Source organism: Tinamus guttatus, unplaced genomic scaffold (genome assembly GCF_059628265.1).
Source record: "Tinamus guttatus ecotype Peru unplaced genomic scaffold, ASM5962826v1 Tinamus_guttatus_pri_ptg000219l, whole genome shotgun sequence".
NCBI lineage: Eukaryota > Metazoa > Chordata > Aves > Tinamiformes > Tinamidae > Tinamus > Tinamus guttatus.
Window position 1 is genome coordinate 523,525 of NW_028288753.1, and position 26,155 is coordinate 549,679.

Sequence of the window (26,155 nt, forward strand, 5' to 3'; positions counted from 1 at the left end):
AATTTCCTCAGCACCTGTCTCTTGCTCCTTGCTTTCCCTTTGCCATGAGGTTAATGGTGCTGTTCCTCATTGCCTCACCTCTCTGGGTCTGGTGCTTGCTCTCCTGCTCTCTGGGCCTGAGGAGAAGGGGGATTCACATATGCTTATGGTATGAACCCTCTGGGTCCTCGGTAGAGTTGTCTTCATGGCAGTGGCATGTGCAGTTCTTCCCTTCCAAGCTCCTCAGCAACAGATTTATCCGGAGAGGGATAGATCTGTCTCTCTGGGGTGTCCTGCCAGGCTGCAAGCCATCCTGCAGGCAACCACAGCTCTTCCATATCATACTTGTGAGTGCTGCGAGTCCTCATGCTCTTCATGTGAGTCAGAAACATCATCAAATGCTCTGAAGAGCTCTCCAAAGTACTCAATGCCTATGTGGAGGGAGAGAGAATTTGGAAAGCTTCTCTTTCAAACTGAACTCCTGTTCTCTCAGCTCCATCCTGACCCTTTCTTAGAATCATCTGTGAGGGTGATAGTCCTTAAGCTGGGAGAGGTGCAAACAAAGGGCAGCAGGGAACAAGGATCCTGGACAGAGCTGGTCCCCTGACTCTGTACAAAATCACCATGAGCGGCTTTAGCTCTTGAGATGCCTAAGATCCTGCGAGCAATCGAAATGCCAAATATTTATAACCACCAAATAATATGTGATGGAGGCATCTGAAAAGAAACAGAAACACAGAAAGAGACCCCTTCACTACACCCCATTTTCTGGAGAAAATCAGTGTTTAAATGGCCACAAAACAGGTGGATGTAATCCGCTGCAGGATGCTTGCCTCAGAGCTAGTCACTTCCCACTGCCACTACAGTGTCTGGAGAAAGAGTGAAGATGGTACGATGACCTGAGGACGAGGTCTATCTCACTGGGACAGAGAGGTTTGGAAGGCTCTGGGTCTGCCCCTGCCTTCGCTGCACTGTTTCTCTCCCTGACTGGAGTGGGAGCAGTGCAATAGATTCAGACAGACACCCTTGTTCAAGAGGGCAAGGTTGGGCCTGTGAATCCCTCATATGTGCAGCAGTCGAACACCTCCATTTTACACCCTCTGACTGAGCAGAGCTGACACCTGTGTAGCCCATGGGCAGAGGCCCCTGCACAACATGGCACAGACAGCACAAACCAGGGCTGAGGAAAGGGAACTGAACAAGACAAAGGACACAAGGCTGGGGAAGCTATGAGGAGTGGAGAGGGTTGTCTTTAGAAAAACCTATTCTAACTTGTCGATGTCTTTTCCTCCTTGGACAGTGCTATGAACCAAGCGAGATCAAATGTCCAACAGCAGCTCCCTCAATGAGTTCCTGCTCCTGGCATTCGCAGACACACGGGAGCTGCAGCTCTTGCACTTCTCACTCTTCCTGGCCATCTACCTGGCTGCCCTCCTGGCCAACGGCCTCATCATCACAGCCGTAGCCTGTGACCACCGCCTCCACACCCCCATGTACTTCTTCCTCCTCAACCTCTCCCTCCTCGACCTGGGCTCTATCTCCACCACTGTCCCCAAATCCATGCACAATTCCCTCTGGAACACCAGGGTCATTTCCTACTCTGGATGTGCTGCTCAGGTCTTTTTCTTTGTTTTCTTTATGTCAGCAGAATTTTCTTTCCTCACAGTCATGGCCTATGACCGCTACGTTGCCATTTGCAGACCCCTGTATTATGGGACCCTCCTGGACAGCAGAGCTTGTGTCAAAATGGCAGCAGCTGCCTGGGGCACTGGTTTTGTCACTGCTCTCCTGCACACTGGGAACACATTTTCCATACCACTCTGCCAAGGTAATGTGGTGGAGCAGTTCTTTTGTGAAATCCCCCAGATTCTCAAGCTCTCCTGCTCACATTCCTACCTTCAGATTCCTTCCTTCATAGAAACTGGGGTTCTTGTGCTTAGTCTTTCTTTAGTCTTTGGGTGTTTCATTTTCATTGTGGTGTCCTACGTTCAGATCTTCGCAGTTGTGCTGAGGATCCCCTCTGAGCAGGGCCGGCACAAAGCCTTTTCCATGTGCCTCCCGCACCTCGCCGTGGTCTCCCTCTTTGTCAGCACTGCATTTTTTGCAGACCTTAAGCCCCCCTCCATTTCCTTCCCAGCTCTGGATCTAATGGTTACTGTTCTGTACTCGTTGGTGCCTCCAACACTGAACCCCCTCATCTACAGCATAAGGAACAAGGAGACGAGGGAAGCACTGAAGAAACTGATTCCAGTGGTACTAGTTTAGCAGCAATGAGCTGCCTATGTCTCTTCACAAGGGATATTGTTTCTAAGACATTGATTTGTTTTGGTTATTCTTATCTGTGATATCCATAATTGTGCACAAATCCTTGAATGCATCCCTTCTCCAGAGGCACAAACCCAATCTGTCTGATCCAGAGGCCTTCTCTCATTCTGTCCCTCACGGGGTCAGAGCTGCCCTCCCAGGAAGCACCTCTGTAGCAAAAGGGGATTTTCTCAGCACTGTGCCTGAAGGCTGGGCTCTTCTTACCAAGCAGGAGCCAAGAATGGCCTTAGGGAACTGCACCCACAAAGGCCTTCTGGCTGTGCCTGGGGTTGCATGGGCCAAAGGGCATCAGCTCCTGGAAGGATGTGTTAGGGAATGAGGTCTGGATTCAGCTGCCACTTGCGGGTCCCCAGTGCCCTGGACAGGGTGAGTGGTCACGAGGTGTCTGCTGGAGACTGTCCCACAGATAACAGCCTGTGACAGAGGCCATCCTTCTGGGAGGGCTATGGAGCGGCCATGGAGCACAGGGCACCTCCAGGGGCAGCACGTGCTTGGAGTGGGCAGTGAGCGCTGTCCTGGGAGAGGGGCTGCATAGAGGGGCTGCAGGCAGCTGCGCTTGAGGATCTTCTGGCCACGAGAGCAGTGGGGACGTGGAGTGAGCGGCCTCCATTTCCTTGTGTCACTGCTGCCCCTTTTCCCCCTGCCCTGGGCCCCCTCCCCTCCGCCAAAGCGAGTCCAGCATCGCCTGGGGACTCTCTTTCCCATGAGGATGGGGGCCCTTCACTGCCCCTTCCCAGCCCCGGTCTCTGCAGTCCCCTGTGCTGGGCTCTGCCCACTTGCCCCTATCACAGTCACGGCTGCACTGGGAGCCCATGAAAACACCGATGCTCCTTCCCTGGAGCTGCATCCACCCAAACCTGGAGCCCGGCTCCCACAGAGCCATCTATTGTCCAGTGGCCCAGCCATACATCCCAGGGCAAGGGGTTTCACCCCAACTTCCTTCCTGCTCCTTCTGATCCCAGCACTGCTGCTGCAGTGCCCATGTCAAATCCTTCTGCTGCCTTGTGGCCGTGGGGTAGCTCCAGTTCAGCCAGGGATGCGCTGAGCCCTTCAGGATTGGGCTGAGGTGGGTCTGGCACTACCAGGGTGGGTGGGAGAGGGCAGCCCCCTCTGCCACGCTGGGGTTGGGGTTGAGCACAGCTTTTCCCTGGGAGCTCCCTGCAGAGCTGTTCCAGGGGATCCTCCACCTCTGTCCTGGCAGCAGCACCAGCGCTCAGGGTGCCGGCGTGGGAGTGCACAGAGGACGTGAGGGGATGGGCTGACCCAGGGGAGCATCGAGACCATCTTTGTGTCAGATTTATTGTCCCTCTAATAAAAGGAGAAGTTTCCTAGTTGCAGCCAGGAGTCCTATCAGTAACATCTCCAAATACAGGTGCATTTCAGACCCTCTCTGGCAAGCCCCTTTCTGCAGTGATCTGCAGCAGCTGAGAGGAGATGCCTCTGGTGGGGTGGAGGGCAGCTGCATTGGAGAGGCCCCTTCCAGCCCAGGAGGATTTTCTGGGCACTCAAACAAATATTTCAATCTGGGACCTTCATGTTTCAGCCCCGGAAGACTCAGCGCAGGGCTGATTAGCTGCACATGGGACTTCTTTGAACTGGGCTTTGTCACAAGTCACATCTCCTCAACCATGGAAATGGCCCCAGAAGCTGATCCCCTCACATGTGACCTCAACAAGACCTACAGTATTTCTCTGCTTTTATTCCCATGTACCTAAACTTTCTTCTTAGCTTCTCAGCATTGGGATGAAGACTCAGCTCCTGGGACAGAGAAGGCTCCATGGGCACCCAGCCCCACTGCTGCACTCAGAGCTTCACTCTGTTGACCTAAGTCAGTCCCAGAGTGCTCCCTGCAGCTGTCTGAATGGACAAAGGTGGGACCTGTCCCTTCCTCTTCCTCCCAAGCATGTCATTTGAGGAAGCACAGGAAGAACAGGCCTGGAGGCATCCTCATGGCACGGCAATGCCTGTGGCTGGAGTAACTGATGGTCCCCCTCCTGCAAATGCTTCCCAAGCCAGGTGCCTGGAGACAAGTGACTGGCAGTGATTATGGGATGGGTAAGGACCTTCTCCTCTGGGTGGGCAGGGGCACTCATGCTATTGTCACACCAGTGGAAAGCAGCTGTCCGCTCAGAGGCCTGTGGAAGAAGAGGGACAGAGCTCAGGGCTCATGGGGTGAAGGTGGTGACATGTATCTGGGGCCAGGGCACTGCTCTCTCCTAGACCTTCTCCTAGGAAAGTAGTGCAGGAGCAGGCATACCCTGGAGAACAACCCTGCCCATGTTCCTAAGGCCAATGACAGGGTCCCTTCTGTGTGGGAACGTGACACGCCAGCAGCAGGGCCATGGCTGCTGTTCGTACTCTGAGGTCATTTCTGCCTGAGTACCATATAGCCCCAAAACTTCTGGCTGTGAGGACACTTACTGCTCTGGAGTTGATAGGCCAAAGGGGGCTCTTAGCTCTCACAGGCTGTTGTGACATCAGCTCAGTGTCTGGTGGTGACAAGGCAGAAAAAGGCCCATGGTTTGGGTGTTGGTTGTGTTGGCATTTCTGACTCAGGACCTGGTAGGCCAGTAGCAGGCACATGTCCCGGACGTTGGTTGTGAGGTCACTGCTGTGCCTGTCCCTGATAGGCTGAAAGCAGGGACATGGCTTTAATGGTGACTGTGAGGTCACATCCTTCTCTGTAGACCTGAGGCCATCAGCAGGGTCTGGGATGCTCAGGTTCCTCGTCATGTCACCTCTGTTCCTGCTGCTGATAGGCCAGAGCCAGCTGAAGGTTCCAGGGCACATTGTGAGGTCTCTGCTGCCCCGTGCGGGATTGGCCGGCAGCAGCACCAGCCCCAGCCAAGGGCCTGTGAGGTCCCCTCAGTGTGAGCACATGATCAGAGGACAGGACTGTGACACGGACTGTGAGGACGCATCTGTCTGTGCAGAGGGCAGGCCGGAGATGCACTGGTCATGCAGGGCTGTTCCCAGAGCGAGTCCTGGAGATGGAGAAGGAGCAGCAGGTGAATGGCTGCTCCTCGTCCATGGACGGGATCCCTGGAGTGCAGGAGCGCATCCGGGAGGTGAGTGGTGGGATTGCAGGGAGCAGGGATGGGACCTGCACGGAGAACATGGGGATGGTAGGGAAGGAGATCTGGGCCAAGACAGCCCAGCAGGAGCTTCTCCAGCGAGGGGACACGTGTTCCTGCCCATGGGCACTTCCTCTCACACAAAGCAGACCAAGGGGCACTCTCTCCTGTGCCTGGTGCTGGTTCAGGAAGAACAAGGTGCCACTGGAGATGTCCATGGGCCTTGACAGCCTTTGATGCAGCCATTTGGAGGTCCTCATTAGCCCATTCCCTATTCATATCATGTGGTGGATGACGAGAAGTTCAGGGGAGGAGAGCTAGAAGGGTTTGAGACTGCAGAGCCTGGAGCAAAGATGTGGCGGGGTGGGGGTGCCTCCCATTTATGCAGCACCCTGTGTGTAGATGGGATGGGCTTTCCCTACAGCCAGTGCTGGAATGTCTGTGTTTGGGTACAGGACAGAAACGCAGGATGCTCTGGGACACTTGCCCAGCAGTCACTGCAAGGGGACACGGTTTTCCTGTAGGTCCCTGGCTGTATCTGCTAGAGACATGTGGCTGTGCTGGGCACCCCGGGAATCTGACAAGGCCCTGCCAGCAATTTTCTGTGCCATCAAATCAAGGCTCTGCACTGAATTACAAGAGCTGCTGGTTAATCTTGCATTATTCCCATGACTCGACTTACTAGCGAGTGGGGCTGTCATCGTAGTTGGCATCTTGGGTCATTTCAGACAGCCAAGGCAATTCCCCACCTGGACCCCAACTCGTGCTCTAGGATGATGCAGGTCTCCCAGTATCTCCATCGGAGCAAGCAGGCACTGGCACCTGCCTTGCATCTCCTCAGTCTCTTCCACTGTCACCAGGTGCTTCTGTGGGAGCAACTGACTCTCAACCTTCATCTCCAGGGACTGTAGTGGAGCTTTGACAAGGAGCTTGTGTGCAGATCTCTGTGCTCTGCTCACTTCCGTTTGGCAAGGGGAATGCCACCACTCGTGTGTTTGTGGAGTTTACAGGAGGGATCTGAATACGACTTCTCACTCAGAGCTAGGCAGGTACTACCCAGATGGATATTTCTGAATCAGCACCTGAACCTTGTGTCAGTGAACTCCCACTTGTCCACTCCTCAGTCTCCTGTCTGGTTAAGGGATGTGAGATAAGGCTTCCAGAGTGAGACATTTCCAACTTTCATAGATAGTCATCCTTTGATGAAATAAATGGCCGTGTTAGAATAATCTCTCTCCAGTCATTAGCAAAGGACAACAGGTGATTATTTTAGTTTATTGAAGTGAACATTCCCCAGGAGGAGGGAGCACAAGAGACAGAGAAATTGGTGAGTTCAGCTGTTCCTCTGCTCCTGAGCGGGGCCAGGCTCCTGGGACGGAGGCAGCTCGTGGCAGCCTGGCAGCACTGCCCATAGACAGCGTGTGCAGGAGCAGCTCCTGTGCCAAGAGCAGCAGGGCTGCGGGCACTGCCTGCTGCTGTGAAACAGGAGAGGAGAGAAGGCAGCGAGAGGGGAACGGCAGTGTGGAGCGGGAGGACAGAGCAGAGCTCACTGTGGAAGTGAGCTCCCAGCCCCTTGCATGGTAAGTCTCTGTCTGCAGGACAATGCTACTGAGTTTCCAGAGGGCTCTTCTGCACCCAGGCAATTCCATCACTTGGTAGGGTTTGGGGCAATCGCTATCCCTCCATCTCCAATGCAGAGGATGCTTCAGAGCAGGATTCCCTGCCTCAGCGTCACAGGGACAGGGCATCCTGCTTCCTTCTCCCGGGGATGCTGCAGGGCTGTGAAGCTGGGTGTGCACCCAGGTCTGCATGGGCTCTAATCCAGAGCAGTGTCCCTGTGCCCCAGGGTTGCTCCTTGCTTCCCTCCTGTCCATGCTGCTCCTGGTCTTAGGCTCACTTGGGTGGAGAGGATTTCAGCTGCAGTTCAGATATCAATGCTGCAAGTTATGTGAAACAGGGGTCTGCACGGGAGTGTGGTTTTTAGGGTAATATGTAAGTGTGATCATCCTCCAGCTCAACGCAGTGTGAGTGCAGGACAGCTGGAACCTGGGGTAATAGAGAAGCTTTTGTCACTCTGCCCCATGTGATAGGGAAACCTTTCCTCTCAGCACTCGCCGCAGAAAGGACAATGACTGCTATCTTCAAAGAGCGCTGCCCAGGTGGGAGAGGGGCATCTCAAAGAAAATAAATAATGTAAAAAAAAAAACAAAAAACCTTTCTTCTACAATCCACATCCTTTAGAATTGGGTGTGAAGATGCTGAACAGCCCTGTTACGTGAAAAGTGATTTTATTGTGAGTGTCAGAATTACTCACTTCCCTCCACATTCCATGGGCAGAGGTCCCAAATCCTTACAACACACCGACTCAGCACAAAATGGGGTTCAAGCCAGGTAAGTGCGCAGATGTCCCTTCCCCGTCCCCTCCCCCTAGTAAAGAGAGAATCAGTGTGATGTGTTTTTAATGAAAAATTGAGTATTTTTTTAATTTACTGGTTTTTCTTTCTTCAAATGTCTTTTCCTAAAATGCCACATCTTTTTTTTCCTCCCAGGACAGTGTACTATGCCTTGAGATAGCAAATGTCCAACAGCAGCTCCTTCAGTGAGTTCCTCCTCCTGCCATTCTCAGACAGGAGGGAGCTGCAGCTCTTGCACTTCTCGCTCTTCCTGGGCATCTACCTGGCTGCCCTCCTGACCAATGGCCTCATCATCACAGCCGTAGCCTGTGACCACCGCCTCCGCGCCCCCATGTACTTTTTCCTCCTCAACCTCTCCCTTCTCGACCTTGGCTCCATCTCCACCACTGTCCCCAAATCCATGGTCAATTCCCTGTGGGACACCAGGGCCATTTCCTACCTAGGATGTTCTGCACAGGTCTTTATGTTTCTTTTCTTGATAATAGGACAGTATTTCCTCCTCACAGTCATGGCCTATGACCGTTATGTTGCAATCTGCAGACCCCTGTATTATGCGACCCTCATGGACAGCAGAGCTTGTGTCAAAATGGCAGCAGCTGCCTAGAGTAGCAGTTTTGTCAATGCTCTCCTGCACACTGGGAACACATTTTCCTTACCACTCTGCCAAGGTAATGAGGTGGATCAGTTCTTCTGCGAAGTCCCCCAGATCCTCAGGCTCTCCTGCTCTAATTCCTATCTCAGGGAAATTGGAGTCCTTGTTATTGCTTTTTGTGTACACTCTGGGTGTTTCATTTTCATTGTGTTGTCCTACGTGCATATCTTCAGAGCAGTGCTGAGGATCCCTTCTGAGCAGGGCCAGCACAAAGCATTTTCCATGTGCCTCCCGCACCTGATTGTGGTCTCCCTGTTCATCAGCACAGCCATGTTTGCCTACCTGAAGCCTCTTTTCATCTCCTCCCCAGCTCTGGATCTGGTGCTGGCTGTTCTGTATGCGGTGGTGCCTCCAACAGTGAACCCGCTCATCTACAGCCTGAGGAACAAGGAGCTCAAGGATGCCCTGAGGAAAGTAATTTCATGGACATTATTCAGAAATGGTAATATTGGCATTGCTCTCCACATGTGAATCCCACTGTATCCTGTACCAGGACTGAGCAATATTTCTTTATGTTTATTAGATTTACTATTACTAGCATTTGTTAACATGCTGCTACACAAATGGTTGGATTTGTTCCTCCTTGCATTAGACTACTTTGTCTCATGTGGTTTCCAAATAAATTGATGTCTAAGTCTGGGTCAGTGCTGACCCCCTCACTGTGTCATTAAAAGCAGAAAGTCCCACCCAGTGCAGTGCCTGAAGGCTGCTCTTTAGAGGAAGCTGCTTTTAAGAATAGACTCAAGGAATTGTACCCCAAAGGCCTTGCTTCACAGGATTCTCCATGTGTTCAGGAGAAACTCATCAGGGATGTTGTCTCCAAGCATGTGGAGGAAAGGACGGGCTTCAGCAGTGGTCAGCATGAATTCACCGAGAGGAAATCAAGCTGAATCAGTCTGAGAGTCTTGTAGGATGGAAGGACTGGCTGGATAGATGAGAGGAGATTGGTGCATGTTGTGTGCCTTGACTTCAGCAAAGTCTTGAACACTGTCTCCCATAACATCCTCATGGGCAAGGTCAAGAAGTGTGTGTCTAAACATCTAAATGAGTGGACAGCAGCTGAATGGCAGAGCTCCATGGGTTGTGATCAGTGGCGCAGAGTCTAGCTGGAGGCCTGCAGCTATTGGTGGTCCCCAGATGTCAATATTGGGTTCAGTCATTCAGAGGGAAATGAACAGGCTGGAGAGTTGGGCCTCATAAAGTTCAAGGTCCTACACGTAGGGAAGAATTACTGAATGCACTGGTACAGACTGGGGTTGACCTGCTGGAGGGCAGCTCTGCAGAGAAGGACCTGGGCATCCTGGTGGACTGCCAGCTGACCACGAGCCAGCAATGACTCCTTGTGGCCAAGAAGACGGTGGCCTCCTGGGGCGCATTAGGAAGAATGTTACCAGCAGGTCAAGGAAGGAGATCCTCTCTCTACACTTGGCCTTGGTGAGGTCCAATCTGGAGTCCTGTGTCCACTTCTGTGTTCCTCAGTACAAGAGGGACATGGAACTACTGGAGAGAGTCCTGTGGAGGACTACAGAGATGATTAGGGGATTGGAACACCTCTCCTCTGAGGAGAGGCTGAGAGAGCTGCAGCTGTTGAGCCAGGACAGGAGAGGCCTGAGGGGGGATCCCATCACTGTGTACAAATACATCAAGAAAGAGTCTCCTTCTCTGGAGATATTCCAAACCTGCCTGGACTCCTGTGCAATGTGCAGTAAGTGAGCCTGCTTGTGCAGGGCCCTGGACAAGATGCTCTCCACAAGTCCCTTCCAGCTTCATCTATTCTCTAATACTTGAAATGCCTGCACTGAAATATATCAGCATTCTGCACTGTAAGGATCTGCCTGTGCCTCATCCTTCTAGTGACTGGTACTCGTGTAGGAGGAAAAGGTGTCCAGGGTCACCTGAGATGGCCAAGGAAATCAACAGTGCCCTGCACAGTTGTGGGTGACCATGGACATATGTCATAAACATGCAGGACCAGATGCAGCTCTGCAGAGAGGGACCTGGGCGTCATGGTGGACAAGTTCCATGATTCCTTGTCCCCCTTCACTTTAAGGTATTCAGGTTCAGGACTGCTAGGCAGGGATTCCCATATAACCTTCATTTTTCTTTTGCATTACCTTTTATGATACACAAGCCTGTGGTTCATGCTCACCACAACTGGGCCTGCTGCACACAGGAAGTGCCTGGACACTCAGGCGAGAGCAATTCTAAGCCCCCATGACTCAGCCCTGTTGTGGCCACATGTGGAATTGTGTGTCCCACTGTGGTACACCCAGTGCTGCAGCAATGAGGAGGAACAGGAGAGGCTCCAGAGGGGGTCTGCAGAGATGGGGTTGGAGACCTAAAGCACATGGCCTGTGCGGAGAAGCTGAGGGACCTGGGTTTCTTCAGCCTGGTGAGGTGTTACAGCTAAGGTGAATATAACACTGGCCAATGACTGCCAGAAGGGTGGTTTCCGAGATGATGGAGTCTATTCTGGCAATGGGAAAGAGCATGAGAACTTGAAAGAGCCACCAACAGCAGCTTCAAATGTACAGACTGCACTTCAGGAAAACAAGATATTTCACTTCAAGGGTAGTTCTGCGGTGTAAGAGATCATGCAGAAGGTATCTAGGATCATCCCATGCCTTTGTTTCAAAGAACGGTGAATAACACCTAGAGACATCATTTGAGATGGAGAGATCCTGGGGTGAGAGCAAGGTGGGAAGCAGTTTTGATACCTACAGGCTGCAGGCAAACAGGCACAGAAATAACAAAGTGTAGGAGAGCCCAAGGGGGAGATGGCCAAGGGCATTGCCATGGCCAAAAGACTCCAAAAGAACTAGGTCTATGTCACCTGTGCTATGGCTGGTGTCTCTGATATTGAGGATTGGGAGAGGAAGCTTCTCGCTCATGGCCACAGGGTCTCCTTGCCTGCTTTCCCCCAGGGACACAAGGTGTGCTGCCCTTGGCCTTGAACACCCCCACCCACGCACTGACCCAGCAGGAGACCTGGGCAAAGCATGGTGGATAGGAGCCCCCTACTCAGAGTCTGGACACCTGTGCTTGGCCAATGTACTTGAAAAACACGTGAAGTGTTAACCTGGCATCAGAGCAACCTGCACTTTGTCTTTGCTTACCTGCAATCAGGATCTCCAACTTTCTGCTCTACTTGGCCCCTGGGGAGACTTTGCTGCTAATGGTCCTCAAGAGGACCAATTAACTCTCCAAGAAAGTTGGGCATTTGCTTCTGACTGTAACTGCTGGAGAGATTTCCTCAGTCTCCTCCTGGAGATTCTCAACCTCCTGGAGGTTCATAGACTCAGCACCAAATACTCCCAGGGCTCATTACAATGAAAAAAAAAATATGTAAGGATATGTCATATTTTTCTTCAATCTTCAATTCTTGTGTGGCTAATTGGAAAGCAATGTATTGAAATGAAGCAGAATTCAATGAGCACCTGAGAAAGAAGGATGGCTGTTTTTCAGCTTTCTTTTTTCATTCTGTTTTCAGAACAAATCAACCACATTCTCCAGTTCCTACGGTGTCTCCCAATGAAGTCTGCACATGTAGGAAAAGCAGTGTTTTTGAGAGGAGACCTGTATGGACAACGTTCCTGTTCACATCCCTCAGCTTGGTCACTGGGGGCTTGGATAGCTCTGGCTCAAATCTAACCTTTTTCTGCTCCAGGCTTCAGCTGAATGTTACAGCTGTTGCAGTTCATCCAGTGTCCTATGAGATAAAAAAAACTAATCACCTGTATGACAAGCATAAGCTTCATCCTCTGTCCTAAGAAACAGAATGCAATCCTGATCACTATGTTGAGTCCAAATTGCCTCCAGGGAGGTTCCCAGTCTACAAGGAATAACCTTCCTTGAGATGTTTTTGACAGAAAGATACAACAGCCTGCATAGAAACACTCTAAAACAGCTAGCTGAACAAGTAACTACACTCCTGAAAGGCAAGGCAAGATTGAAATTCTCCACTTGCTCAAAGGAGCAACTGGAGAGTTGAGAGGTATCTGAACAATAAAGAGAAATCATAGAATCATAGAATCATTAGAGTTGGAAAACACCTTCAAGATCACTGAGTCCAATCGTAAAACCTTCAACACCTTCAACCTTGCAGCTGGATGTTGCCTCACGGTCACAGGCCCTGGTTCTCATGGGGGACTTCAACTACCCCGACATCAACTGGGAGGACAACACAGCCAGGCATAAGCAGTCCTGGAGGTTCCTGCAGAGCGTCGACGATAACTTTTTGACGCAGGTTGTGGATGAGCCGACGAGGAGAGGTGGGCTACTGGACCTCGTGCTATCAAATAGGGAGGGCCTAGTAGGAGATGTGAAGGTGGGGGGTAGCCTCGGCTGCAGTGACCATGAGTTGGTGGAGTTCAGGATTCAACGAGGAGGAGGCAGGGCTGTAAGTAGCCTTGCGACGATGGACTTCAGGAGGGCCAACTTTAGCCTCTTCAGAGACCTCCTCGGTAGAATCCCATGGGCTAGTGCTCTAGAAGGCAGGGGGGCCCAAGAGAGCTGGTTAGTTTTCAAGCGGCACTTCCTCCACGCCCAGCAGCAGTGCATCCCTGTGTGTAGGAAGGGAGGCAGAGGGGGCAGGCGACCTGCGTGGATGAGCCGGGAGCTTGTGGCAATGCTCAAGCAGAAGGCAGCGGTATACAGAATGTGGAAAAAAGGACAGGCCCCCTGGGAGAAATACAGGAACGTAGTCAGGGAGTGCAGAGATGCGACAAGGAAAGCTAAGGCACGTCTGGAAGGCAAGCTGGCAAGGGACGTTAAAAATAACAAAAAAAAATTCTTCAAATACATTAACAGCAAAAGGAAGATCAGGGAAAACGTGGGTCCGCTGGAGGACGGGATGGGCACCTTGGTTACAAATAACACAGAAAAAGCAGAGTTGCTCAATGCCTTCTTTGCTTCGGTGTTTACCAAGGGCAGCCCTTTAGAGCCCCAGGCCCTAGAGGCAAGAGAAGAAGCTGGTGGAGAGGAAGACTTGCCCTGGGTAGAGGAAGATTGGGTCAGAGAGCACCTAAGGAACCTCGATACCCACAAATCCATGGGCCCTGATGGGATGCACCCCAGAGTGCTGCGGGAGCTGGCAGATGCCATAGCTAAGCCGCTCTCCATCATCTTTGAAAGCTCCTGGAGAACGGGGGAGGTGCCGGAAGACTGGAAGAAGGCCAATGTCACGCCAGTCTTCAAAAAAGGCAAGAAGGAGGACCCAGGCAACTACAGGCCAGTCAGCCTCACCTCCGTCCCCGGAAAAGTGATGGAACGGCTCATACTGGCTGTTGTCTCCAGGCACATGGAGGACAAGAAGGTGCTCAAGAGTAGTCAGCATGGATTCACCAAGGGAAAATCTTGCCTGACTAACCTGATAGCCTTCTATGATGAAATGACCGGCTGGATAGACGAGGGGAGAGCGGTGGATGTCGTCTATCTCGACTTCACCAAGGCTTTTGACACCGTCCCTCACAACATCCTCCTGGGCAAGCTCCGGAAGTGTGGGATAGATGAGTGGACAGTGAGATGGATTAGGAACTGGCTGGATGGCAGGGCCCAGAGAGTGGTGATCAGCGGTGCAGAGTCTAGTTGGAGGCCTGTGGCTAGTGGGGTCCCCCAGGGGTCAGTCCTTGGTCCAGTCCTGTTCAATTTATTCATCAATGACCTGGATGAAGGCACAGAGTGCTCCCTCAGCAAGTTTGCTGATGATACCAAACTGGGAGGAGTAGCCGATACCCCAGAGGGCTGTGCTGCCATCCAGAGGGACCTGGACAGACTGGACAACTGGGCGGTGAAAAACCTCATGCAATTCAACAAGGCCAAGTGCAAGGTCCTGCACCTGGGGAGGAATAACCCCAGACACCAGTACAGGCTGGGGACCGAGCTTGTGGAGAGCAGCTCTGCGGAGAAAGACCTGGGTGTCATGGTGGACGACAAGTTGACCATGAGGCAGCAGTGTGCCCTCGTGGCCAAGAAGGCCAATGGGATCCTGGGCTGCATTAAGAAGAGCATCTCTAGCAGGTCGAGGGAGGTGATCCTGCCCCTCTACTCAGCCCTGGTGAGGCCGCATCTGGAGTATTGTGTCCAGTTCTGGGCTCCACAGTACAAGAGGGATGTGGAGCTGCTGGAGAGAGTCCAGCGCAGGGCTACAAGGATGATCAGGGGCCTGGAACATCTGCCCTATGAGGAGAGGCTGAGGGAGCTGGGCCTGTTCAGCCTGGAGAAGAGAAGGCTGAGAGGGGATCTAATCAGTGTATATAAATACCTCAAGGGAGGGAGTGCAGAGGACGGGGATGGTCTCTTTTCAGTGGTGGCCACTGATAGGACTAGAGGAAATGGCCGGAAACTGAAACATCAAAAATTCCATAGGAACTTAAGGAAAAAATTCTTAACAGTGAGGGTGACAGAGCACTGGAACAGGCTGCCCAGAGAGGTTGTGGAGTCTCCTTCTCTGGAGATCTTCAAAACCCGTTTGGACGCAGTCCTGTGCCACGTGCTCTAGGTGTCCCTGCGTATGCAGGGGGGTTGGACTAGATGATCTCTAGAGGTCCCTTCCAACCCTAAGCATTCTATGATTCTATGATTCTATGAAAACGAAGCATCCAAAGCCTAAAGAAGCACTAGCTACGATAACCCCATCTTCCCTGAGGTAGGAGTCTGAGCAGCAGAGCTTGAGGATCTGGGAAATCCCACAGAACTGCTCCACCACATTGCCTTGGCAGAGTGGAATGGAAAATGTGTTCCCAGTGTGGAGAAAGCCACAGCCCCAAACCGCTGCTGTCATTGTGACACACACTCTGCTGTCCAGGAGGGTCCTCCAGTGCAGGGGTCTGCAGATGGCAATGTAATGAGCACATGCTATGATGCTGTGGAGTTTTAATTATGCTGAAAACAAGAAAAGGATGAAAAAGACCTGGGCCGCACATCCCGAGTAAGAAATATTCCTAGTGTCCCACAGGGAACGGGCCATGGCCCCAGTCCACCAGCAATACAGACAAACTTATTTTCTTCCTCTCAGGACGACCTTTGTTCAGCTCCTCGGCCTCAGCTCCAGCTGGCTGTTCTGGGAGCAACCAGGACCTCTCCACCCTAAACCTGTGCTAGGGCACAACTGATGCCACGGGACATCATTTCTTATTTTTTGACAAACATTTTTACTCTGTTTGTTGAGTTTAGATTCTGCTCTATCACATCTGGTGTGGGGGGTATTCCCCCCACACATGGGGACAGATGTTTTTACCGCTGCAAGCACGAACATTAAAGAGACCAGACACATAGTTGAGCTCTGTGCTGCTTGGTACACAGTGCAACACACGCACAGCACATGCAAAATGGTGGGCAATGCACGGGCAACACACACAGAACGCAAGGAAAACGCACGTGCGATGTGTGCAAAACCCATGGGCAACGTGTGTGCGACATGTGTGCAACACGTGTACAACCCATGCAAAACGTGTGTGTTGGACACCTGCAGCGGATGCACGGTGCACGCAGAACACCTGCAAGAGGCGCACGCAGCACACGCGCTGTGCATGCCGGGTGCCCGTGCGCTGCACACGCAGCCCCGCTGCGAGGCCCGTGTGTGCAGCGCCCGCGAGGGCAGGCGCAGCCCCGCGCGGTGCCGCACGACGCGGCGGTGTCGCCGGCTCCTGCCTGGGCTGCGCGGCTGGGCTCCCTGCCCTCCCCCCTGTGCCATAGCATCCAGCGGGTGCCCTGCAGCCCAAGGGGTGGCCCAGGTATCTGCCCCTCCAGCGCTCCCCAGAAATCACCAGCCAGGCTTCGCGTGCGACCCACCAAAAGTTTATTGGCTGCACCCCATTCTGGGTGCTCCCCAACAGCCCCGAGAATTGCCCCATAGCCCCAGTGTGCCCGCCCACCCTCGAGGACCCCTTATTAATCCTACTCCTAGGAGCCTCCGTAACCCCCTGAGGGCCCCACATAGGGTTGTGCTATTTTTTTTTTTAAGGTAAGAAGATCCTGTTCCTGAAGTTGATGTTTTCACAAGACTTCCTCTTTACCTTAGCTCATCTAATACTTTGACCCTTGCCAGCTATTTAGTGGGGAAGTGCACAGCTGGGAAGTTTTGAAAACCTTGTTCTTGAGTCCTGCTTCAGCAGTAGGTTATTTACGTGTGGGTATGAGTTGCTTTCTTTCATTTCCTTGTCATCTTAGGCATCCCCATGATACATCTGAGTGTGTTCAAAGCAGAGGTCTGCAGACCACCTTTGAATGTCTCTTGTTTCTTACAGATGGGCCTTGCAGACCCTTTTAAAAGCTGGACCCACTGCCAGGTCCCTGCAGCTGTTCCCTATGAGGCCCCTGTATGCAGTGATCTGGGGCCTGCAGCTCTGCAGGAGCTGGCAAGGGAAGGACCCGCTGGTTGGAGCACCCAGGAGAACATTCGGTCAGCTGCCAAGGAGCTGCTGGAGGTTTTGTGGTCTCAGTGGGTAGCGCTCCCTGCCCCGGCGGCAGCAGCCGCCCGCGCTGCGTGGCCATGGGGCGAGCGCGCTGCGGTGCCGCTGCCCTCCCTGGCAGGCAGGTTCCCCACGCGGGGCCGTGGCCGGATGAGCACAGGCTCAGTGTGCAGCCCGGCCGGACCCCGTCGGGGGGATATCCCTGCGACAGAGCCTGCGTGGGGCAGGGGCAGCCCCAGCGCCCCTCGCAGCCCCTGCCCTCTGCAGGGCCAGGCCTGGCCAGGCCCTGGGGGCGAGGGGCCCGGTCCCCTCTGTGACACGGGCTGCGGTCACAGGGGACGTCCCGTGTCACAGCCACAGCTGCCCTGTCCCGCGCGGCCCGGCCTCTCCCCACACGTCGCGGCGGAGCTGGGAGAGCGCAGGCGCTGGGGCTGCTCTTGGCTCTGCTCTGCTCCAAAGAGCTGCTGGTTCCGAGCGGGAGCCGGCGAGGGGCAGCGTGGGCAGCCTAGTGCTGAGCGACGTGTGCGGAGGAAGAGGAGGAGAGGAGCTCTGTCCTCATCACCTCCCTCTGCAGGGTGACCCAGAGCGAGGAGGAGAAGGATGGCGCTCTGGAAGGGTGGCCACGGGAAACGACGTGGCAAGGCGGTTCCAGAAGTACCCCCAGAAGGTGAGGCCTTCAGGAGATCTTTTCCAGGAGCTGTCACAGAGAGGATGAGCTGTGAACATGGCTGTGGAAACCCCAGGCTGAGGGGGCTGGAGGGGCTGGGGGCAGCAGGCAGAGCCCAGGCTGATGGTCCCCTCTAGCTGTGGTGCCGGTGTGACCGCCAGGACTCCTGGCTCCAGTCCTGATGCTGCCCCTGCAGACCCGGGGTCCCTAGGCAGAAGTCCCTGTCCCGAGGGTCCCTGCTGGCCTCACAGTGGGGATCACCCACCTCACCTGTGAGCTCCTGGCAGAGGAAGGAGCTGGAGCAGCTCTGGTGGCCGTGGGTGTCCCGGGGCAGCAGCGCCGGCTCCTCCCGCCCGTGCCAGGTGCCGAGCGCTGCCGGGCTCAGGGCACAGGTTCCAGCCTGACGGCAGTGCCCACCTGAGCGCTGCGGCCCCTCACATCAGGGGGGTCATTTTGGGGAGGGGGTGCTGTTTGTTTGTGCCTGCTCTTGACATCTCCAGGCGTGCGCTGGGTGGTTGTGAGTTGCCCATCCTGGAGCCTGACAGGCAGCCCTTTCCCTTGCTTTTCCAGCGGCTGTGCTCATCTGGGAAGGTGCTTCAGACTATATAGTAGAGAAGCTGGTGAAGAACACGGTGGGTCTGCCCTCCTGTCCCTCCCCTCCATCCCTCCCTGATGGTTTCAGCAGTCCTGGCATCTCTGTGCCATTGAATGCAATGGTTCTGCCCCTCCTTGAAACCGAAAGTAAATCCCTTGGAGAAGGATGCTCCAAAATGCAGCAGTGCGATGGATAATGTCTCCCTAAAGTGAGATGGCAAATCTCCAGTCCAATTTCATTCTGGGGAGTGGTTGGAGACTTTCTTTTCCTTCTCTAGACCCCACTGGCAGAGTGAAATAACAGAGAGAGCGCCTGGCTTTTTTTTTTTTTTTTTTTACCTTTTTGTGGGGGGATGGGTGGAGCAGGATTATCTCCCTTCTTGGAACCCCTTCCTATGGATCTCCTAGATGTGAGAGATGATTAACATGTAATTTTGAGAGGAGTTGAGGAGGGGGAGGAAATCACCTGGAATGTTCTTCCAAAGGACTTCTCCAAGACTTCTTTCAAGCTTTCCAGAGGGCTCCATCTAGTCCCTTTGTATGCCAGGAGGGAGCAGGGCCCATGGACATGCTCTGACAAGATCTGGGTCTCTGTTCCCCTCACCTGCTTAGAATTCCTCTCTTCTGTTCTGTTTGCAGGGTGTGAGAATTTGTGAACTTGGGGCCTTCAGGGTTGTTAGAGAAAAAGTCTCCGTTAGAGAAAAAGACGGCAAGACTTCTCCTGTGACGGCCTACAGACCCGTGTTCCGCATCTCTGAGGAACTTGCAGAGAGTCATGATCTAGACATAGGGAAGGATGATGATACTGGTAAGAAGACAGGTTGAAACTTTTGCTTTGCCTTGCGACATCTGTGGGGTGTGGATAACTGCTGTTCCACAGGGGCTGTTTGAAATCTCTAATTCCTACATCGGGTGCTAAGGAGAGCTTCAGGTCTTTTTCATTTTATATATTTTTTTAATTATATTGTTATGACGTCATAATGCACAATCAAATGGCTCTCTCTCTCTCCCTCTTGGACTTTCTTTTACAGCTGTCTCCAATGAAATGTTTTGGAGCAGCTGCTTCTAATGCAGTGTAGTTAAAACTCCTGCTCCTTATTGCTGCCTCAGCAGACTGTGCAAGGATGAAGAGCAGCATTGCTGCTGGCTCCTCCAAGCTGCTTCTGCTTCAAAGCAGATTGAAGACACTCTGGCAGAGTGAGAGTGATGGGAACACTAGTGTGCAGGAAAACCCCTCCGCGGCCAGCTGTGCTGTGATTGCTGGGCAATGCTGGCAGCAGTGCAACTGCAGTGTGATGGGGGTGATGGCCGTGGGTAGCAGGAGCTCTGGGCTGTGTTTCCAGCGGGCCTTTCCTTTCCAGTGACTCTACCTTCCTGGGGCTATAGTGCTATAACTTCAGTGTGTCATTCCTTGGAAATGGGCCTTGGTTACCCAAAGCAGGGCTGTGTACTGAGCAGTTCTGAGGGCCTGGGGGTGTCCAGAAAGAGTGAGGTAAAAATGACAATTACTTAATATTCGTTACTAGTGAACATGAATGAAGATTCAGCAATGCCTTCTCTTGGGAACTGGCTCCCTTTCTCCTCTCCCTGTGCTGCCATCCTCCCTTACAGTCATGCAAAATAGCCAGGAGCCTTTCTTTGGTTCCTGCAGGAAGGAAGCGCTGCTGTGTTCTTGGCCCATGAAGCTGTGGAGTGCTAGGAATTTCTCCCACAGGAGGGAGGACACTGGTGTCCTTTATGGGTTTCCCTGAGGGTTTAAGAGGACAGCTCTGTAGCACTGTCTTGCTGGAAGACCTTCCAGCTGCAGACACTCTCTATTTCTTTCTATGTTTTTTTTTAGCCTGCTGAAGAGCTCTGTTAATGACTGTGTTCCTTTTCTGTTGCTGGCTAGGTTTTAAGGGATGCGTGCGCCTGCGCTACGATCGCGTAGAATATTACAGCTCCTTTCCTGCAAAAGTAGCGCGGAATTGCATCCAAGAGACCATGAAGCAGTTCTCTGACTGTCTTCGGAATGGGACTGTTGTGGCCCTTGTTCTGAGGGACGTTGGCATCCTGGTGATTGAAGAGAAAGTTGTGAGAATGAGATTTTACAAGAGCCTTCTCGAAAGGATGAATGACTCTGATGTGGTGCTAAGAGCTCTTCTTCGGGTAAGTTCTGCATTTCTGCAGTGCTAGCTCTTGCTCTTCTGAAGCCCTAACCAAGCCCAAGGGAATGGATTTCTCCTGGGCTGCCACAATGTGTCTGGGCACGGGGTCTCTCCTGAACAAGAGGAATGGCAGGTCCCTGCACAGTGACCCCTCCTGCCCTTCCCTGCACTGCTGGGGCTATCAGACATCTCTGCCAGCTCTCTGGTGATCTCAGCCCTCTCTTTGTGAGGCTAGAAGTCGTCAGTGTTTTTCATCCCTCCTGTGTGGCAGGGGGTCATGGTACCTTTGATTGCCCTTGGTGCTGTTGGATGGAGTGGTTTGCTGTAATTCCCTGTCCTTCTGCTGTAAGACCAGGCAACTGCGGCTTGTGGATGAGCTGCCAGCATCCCCGAGGTAGCCTCAGCACCTCCTCTTCAGTGGTGTTAGAGCCACAGCAGGCGGCAGGGCTTGTTGCTCACCCCACTCTGAGCTGGAATGCAGAGATCCAAGCAGAGTAAGACGCACATGGAGCCAGAGCACCTCAGCCATTGCCCCGGGATTCCCTGCAGTTCCTGTTCTGTGAAAAGGAGGGGCTGCCGTGCAGAACAGCAAAGACTGTTTCAGAGCTTCTGAAAGGCAGTGGCTTCTCCGAAGAGTGGAAGCATTGGCGGCCCTTGTGAGCAACAAGAGCATTTTCTTGGCAGCATCTCACATGTGTCCCTCTCCTTTGCAGATGCCACAGATGAGGGGTACAGTCATTCCAGACAGTGCAAGAGCTGTTTCACTGACCCTTGCTGGATGTGTGATGGTCTTTCCAAAGTGAGTGATGTTCTACAAAGAGTCCTGCAGGATTGGGCCAGTTCTGCATATTCTGCTGTGGAAAGGGATGGGCTTGAGAGTGGCTCTGACGTGTGTCTCCGTCCACAAAGGAATGTGGAGTCCTTGCTACAGAACACTGTCCTTTTGCTGTTTGCAGGCAGGAGCTGGAGACTTTTACCAAGAAACCATATGTGAGACTTCCACCTTGGAGACCTCCCCCTGGAGTGGCTCCTTTTCTTCTACATACATGGCTGAGAGTTCCCACTGTTCGTAAAGGAAAACGTGCTTTGAAAAAAGACAAGGGAAAGGCTGTTAAGAAAGGTAATGGAGCAGTTGAATCCTGGTGGGGAGTTGTGCCTTCTCCTTCTCTCCTCCTTGCTGACAGTTGTTGGTTCCAAGGCTCCAATGTGATGTGCCAGATGCCGTGAGGTGGTGAATGTGGTGCACAGTGCTGACTGTGATTCTGCTCTGAAGTGTTTTCTTGTCTCCTCCTTGCAGAAGAGCTTCCTGCCAAGCAGTCCCTCCTACCAGAGTCCCAAGCACCCCTCAAAGTACCATCGAGGGATGTGGGAGAAGAGAAGGAGGAGAAAAGAGAGAGGAAGAAGCATCCTGAAAGGTGAGTAGCTTGGGACAATGGACATAGGGGACTGTCCATAGGGCTGGGGTCCTAAGGTCCTTCTGTGAGGCTGAGGAAACTCTCTGTTCTTGCAAAGCCTCTGAAGGAGGAGCTGTGTTTGTGTGGGGCTTCCCCACCATGGGAGCTATTTTCGAGAGGCCAGTGAGTCTGTAGTGAGACAGGATTAAACACTGAGGAGCGCTTCCTTTGCTTTAGCAGTGGTTAAAGCACTTGGCAGGACAGGGGCTAACGGTGTGTCTTGGAGCATGTCCTTGTAAATGACCCTGCTACATAGAGAGGAAGCCTCCAAGTGGGCACCTGGAGCTTTCGTCTGTGCATGTGGTGCACCCCTGTGTGTTTTGGTGAGGGGGGATTGCTCTCTCCATTGATGACACTGCATCCAGGCAAGCCTGGAGCTTTCCCTGCAGAGGTGGCTCCTGCTGCAGAAGCAGGTGGCCAGCATGTGAGCAAGGGCTGGAGATCCAGCTCCCCCTGTGCTCATGCAACTCCTTGTGTTGTGTATTTGCAGTGTGCTCCCACCTATCCCAAGGCCCTGCACTCAGGAGTCCGCACAAAGTGCGAAGACATCAAGAGCTGAAAGCCAACCAGCAGCTGCAGGGCCAGGGAATGAAGGCGCTCGGGAAGCACAAGAGGTAGGTGCTCCTGATGTATGAGGCGCTTCTTGTGCCAGGCTGAATTATGCCAAAGAATCGGCCGACAGGTAGTAGCAGTACAAGACCCCTCCAGTGCGTTCACTTGAGCTCTCACTGCCTCTTCCGTGAGCTTGCTTTCAAAGACATGGCTTGTGCTCTACATTTTTAATGCATCTGTTCGTGCTATGTTCTCCATGCACACCTCAGAAGTCCCTCCTAAGGCCTGTTTCTGATGGAAATATCATTGCTGGTTCCTCTGAGGATTGAAGACAGAGATGTTCTGTTCATCTCTGTGATCATTTAGATGACAGAGGAGAACAGCAAAGGGAGGTTCAATCTTGCTAGGATTCCCTGAGGGGCACAATGGTGCTGGGAAGCACCTCACGAGCGTGGTCAGAGGAAAGTGTGAGGAATGGTGTTCACTGCATGGAATAACAGACCTGCTGTCCCTGTCCTTCCCCTCCCTCCCTAGCAGAACTGCCTTGCCCATTCCCTACATTTTGGGGGAACGCCTTCACCTGTGCTCTCCTGCAGGGACTTGTCCATTAGGCAAGAATTGCTCTCCTGCCCAGTGAGGCTCTTGATCCATGCCCTTGCAGAAAGCCCTGCAATGTTACTACCCATTCTGCTGTGTTCCCCTGCAGCTCCTCTTCTGTGACAAGGAGGGGCTGCCGTGCAGAACAGCAAAGACTGTTTCAGGACTTCTAAAAGGCAGTGGCTTCTCTGAAGAGTGGAAGCATTGGCGGCCCTTGTGAGCAACAAGAGCGTTTTCTTGGCAGCATCTCACATGTGTCCCTCTCCTTTGCAGATGTCAGCGAGGAAAGATTCGGTGCTGTCAGGCACCCAAAGAGCTGGCTCTGCCATCAAGCTTCCAAAGTGAGTATGTTTGCTTGCTGGCTGACCATGTGAGCATCCTCTCAGTACGTGTTTGTTAGTGTTGCATTGTCAGGACTTGTGAAGGCGCTCTGGAAGTGGTTTGGGAGTAACTCCTTTTAGTGATTGGAAACCCGTGAACTCCAGGCTTTTCTGGCTTTGTTGTGGCTCTGCTGTGGAGCTCTGTGCAGGGGCTCCTGGAGAGCTCTGTGGTGGCTCCCAGCTTGTGGAGGCTTTGTTCCCTTAGCGACCTGGAGGCTGGAGGCTGTTCTTTCCATGTACAGCAATGCATGCGTAGGAGGGACTGCCAGGGATGTGCAGGGCAAGACTGGGATGTGAAATGGTGGTGGAAAGTGGGAGGAAAGGAAAGGAGGCCAATGTGTCCTTCCTGGACAGGAGTGTGGAGAGCAGCTGAGATCTGACCTCCCGAGGCAGCTTGTGGGATATGGCTGGGGAAACTTCAAGAAAGCTTTCTTGTAGGATGGGGATTGGAAGCCCTGGAGCAGGCTGGGGAGGAAGTTTATGCAGTGGAGCTCTGTACTGGGTCACTCCACTTTCCAGGACAGTCCTGCAGAATTGGACCTATTCTGCATATTCTTCTCTAGGCAAGGATGGGCATCAGAGTAGCTCTAAGATGTGTCCTCAATGTTAGCAAATGCTGCAGAGGAAGTGTGGAATCCTCCCATCAGAACACTCTCCTTTTGCTATTTGCAGGCAGGAGCTGGAGACTTCTCCCAGTCTACCACTGGTGAGACCTCCAAGTGGGAGACCTCCCACTGGGAGAGGTTCAGCTCTTCGACATCGACTGCTGAGAGGTGTCGGCGATGCTGAAGGAAAGCCTGCTTTGGAAAACGAGGAGAAAAAGACTATTGAGAAAGGTAATGGAGCACTTAATCCTGCTGGGACTTGTGTCTTCTCCTTTTATCCTCCTTGCCGTCATGTGTTGGAGCCATATCTCCACTGCGGTGTGTCAGAATCCATGAGGCACTAATTGTGCTGCCTCTGAGCCCTGAAGGCAAATGTCAAGTGACTCCCGAGGGAGGAAGAGCTCAGGGCAGCCCAGCACTCCCACATGCAGTTGGTCCCTCTGAGTTAAGCTTTCCCACCAGACTCTGTGCAGCAGTGTACCAGCAGTCAAACTGCGCTTCCATTTGAGGAGGTTGTACAGGAGAGAGACAAAGTTGAGGACAATTCCTGGGAGTTATCCGTTTCGCCTGGAACAGAATAATAATGGGAAGAGTGCCCTATGTCCTGACCTATCTCCTGGAACTCAAGGAACCTTCTCAGGATGGTCAGGAAGGTAGTAATAGGTGCCAAGACTTCACTGGATTTTCAAAGCAAGCAGCTCGGCTCTTTTCCTTGTGAGCTACTCCTATACATTCCCTAAGCACTGCCTTTGGGTTGACTGTGTCACCAGAGGCTGCTCAGGCCTGTGAGACCTGTAGAAGGCTCCTGGGACCTTTTCCCCTCTTGTGGAGAAGTTATTTACTGTCCCACAGAGACTCCCTTAGGACAACAACACAGCACTGCAAGCCCTCCTTTTCATAGTGTGCACATGGAAGAGCAGGAGCAAAGCTCCATGTCAAGAAATGGTGTTGCGAATCAAAGAGGGATGTGGAATTCTAGAGAGGGTCCATCAACGTCATAGAGCTACAAACATGATTAAGGGACTGGAGCATCTATCTTAAAAGGAAAGACTAAGCGAACTAGTCCTGTTTAGCATGGATAAGATGGAGATGGAATCTTATCAACATGTACAAATACCTGAGGGGAGAATGTAAAGAGGATAGGAGCAAACTCTTCCCAGGGGTAGCCAGTGATAGGATAAGGGATAATAGGAACAACTTGAAACAGCAGAAGTTTCCTGTGCAGATGAGGAAATACTTCTTCACTGAGAGGGTGTAAAAGCACTGCAGTAGGTTGCCCAGAGAGGTTGTGGAGTCTCCTTCTCTGGAGATCTTCAAAACCCACCTGGTTGCAATCCTGTGGCACGGGCTCCAGTTGTCCCTGCAGGAGGAGAGGTTTTGGGCTAGATGATCTCTAGAGGTGTCTTCCTACCTCAAGCATTCTGTGATGCTGTGAAAAGCAAAGAGTTGGATGGGAGTCAGTATGAGGACAGGTCATGGACTGCCTAGGTGACCTGGCTGTAAGGGTCTCCAGTTGAGGCTTTGCAGTTCCATCCCAGCTTGGAGTAGATCTCTACATCACTCCTGTCCCAGTGGTGACTGTGATTCTGCTCTGAAGTGTTTTCTTGTATCCTCCTTGCAGAAGAGCTTCCTGCCAAGCAGTCCCTCCTACCAGAGTCCCACGCACCCCTCAAAGCACCATCGAGGGATGTGGGAGAAGGAAAGGAGGAGAAAACAGAGAGAAAGAAGCGTCCTGAAAGGTGAGTAGCTTGGGACAATGGACTTAGGGGACTGTCCATAGGGCTGGGTTCTCAAGGTCCTTCTCTAAGACTGAGCAAACTCTGTGTTGTTGCAAGGCCTCTGAAGGATGAGCTGTGTTTGTGTGGGGCTTCCCCACCATGGGAGCTATTTTTGAGAGGCCAGTGAGTCTGTAGTGAGACAGGATTAAACACTGAGGAGCGCTTCCTTTGCTTTAGCAGTGGCTAAAGCACTTGGCAGGACAGGGGCTAACGGTGTATCTTGGAGCATGTCCTTGTAAATGACCCTGCTCCATAGAGAGGAAGTCTCCAAGTGGGCACCTGGAGCTTTCGTCTGTGCATGTGGTGCACCCCTGTGTGTTTTGGTGAGGGGGGATTGCTCTCTCCATTGATGACACTGCATCCAGGCAAGCCTGGAGCTTTCCCTGCAGAGGTGGCTCCTGCTGCAGAAGCAGGTGGCCAGCGTGTGAGCAAGGGCTGGAGATCCAGCTCCCTCTGTGCTCATGCAACTCCTTGTGTTGTGTATTTGCAGTGTGCTCCCACCTATCCCAAGGCCCTGCACTCAGGA

General features: G+C 52.7%; 1 protein-coding gene across 1 annotated transcript; it reads left to right on the forward strand.

Annotated features, from left to right (window-relative positions):
* Positions 1 to 1,302: 1,302 nt before the first annotated feature.
* On the forward strand, positions 1,303 to 8,915 carry LOC148594644 (olfactory receptor 14C36-like). Its single transcript, XM_088525020.1, has 2 exons — positions 1,303 to 1,815; positions 8,469 to 8,915. Exons 1-2 carry the CDS (start codon positions 1,303 to 1,305, stop codon positions 8,913 to 8,915), a joined length of 960 nt encoding a protein of 319 aa, XP_088381146.1.
* The last annotated feature ends 17,240 nt before the right edge of the window (positions 8,916 to 26,155 follow it).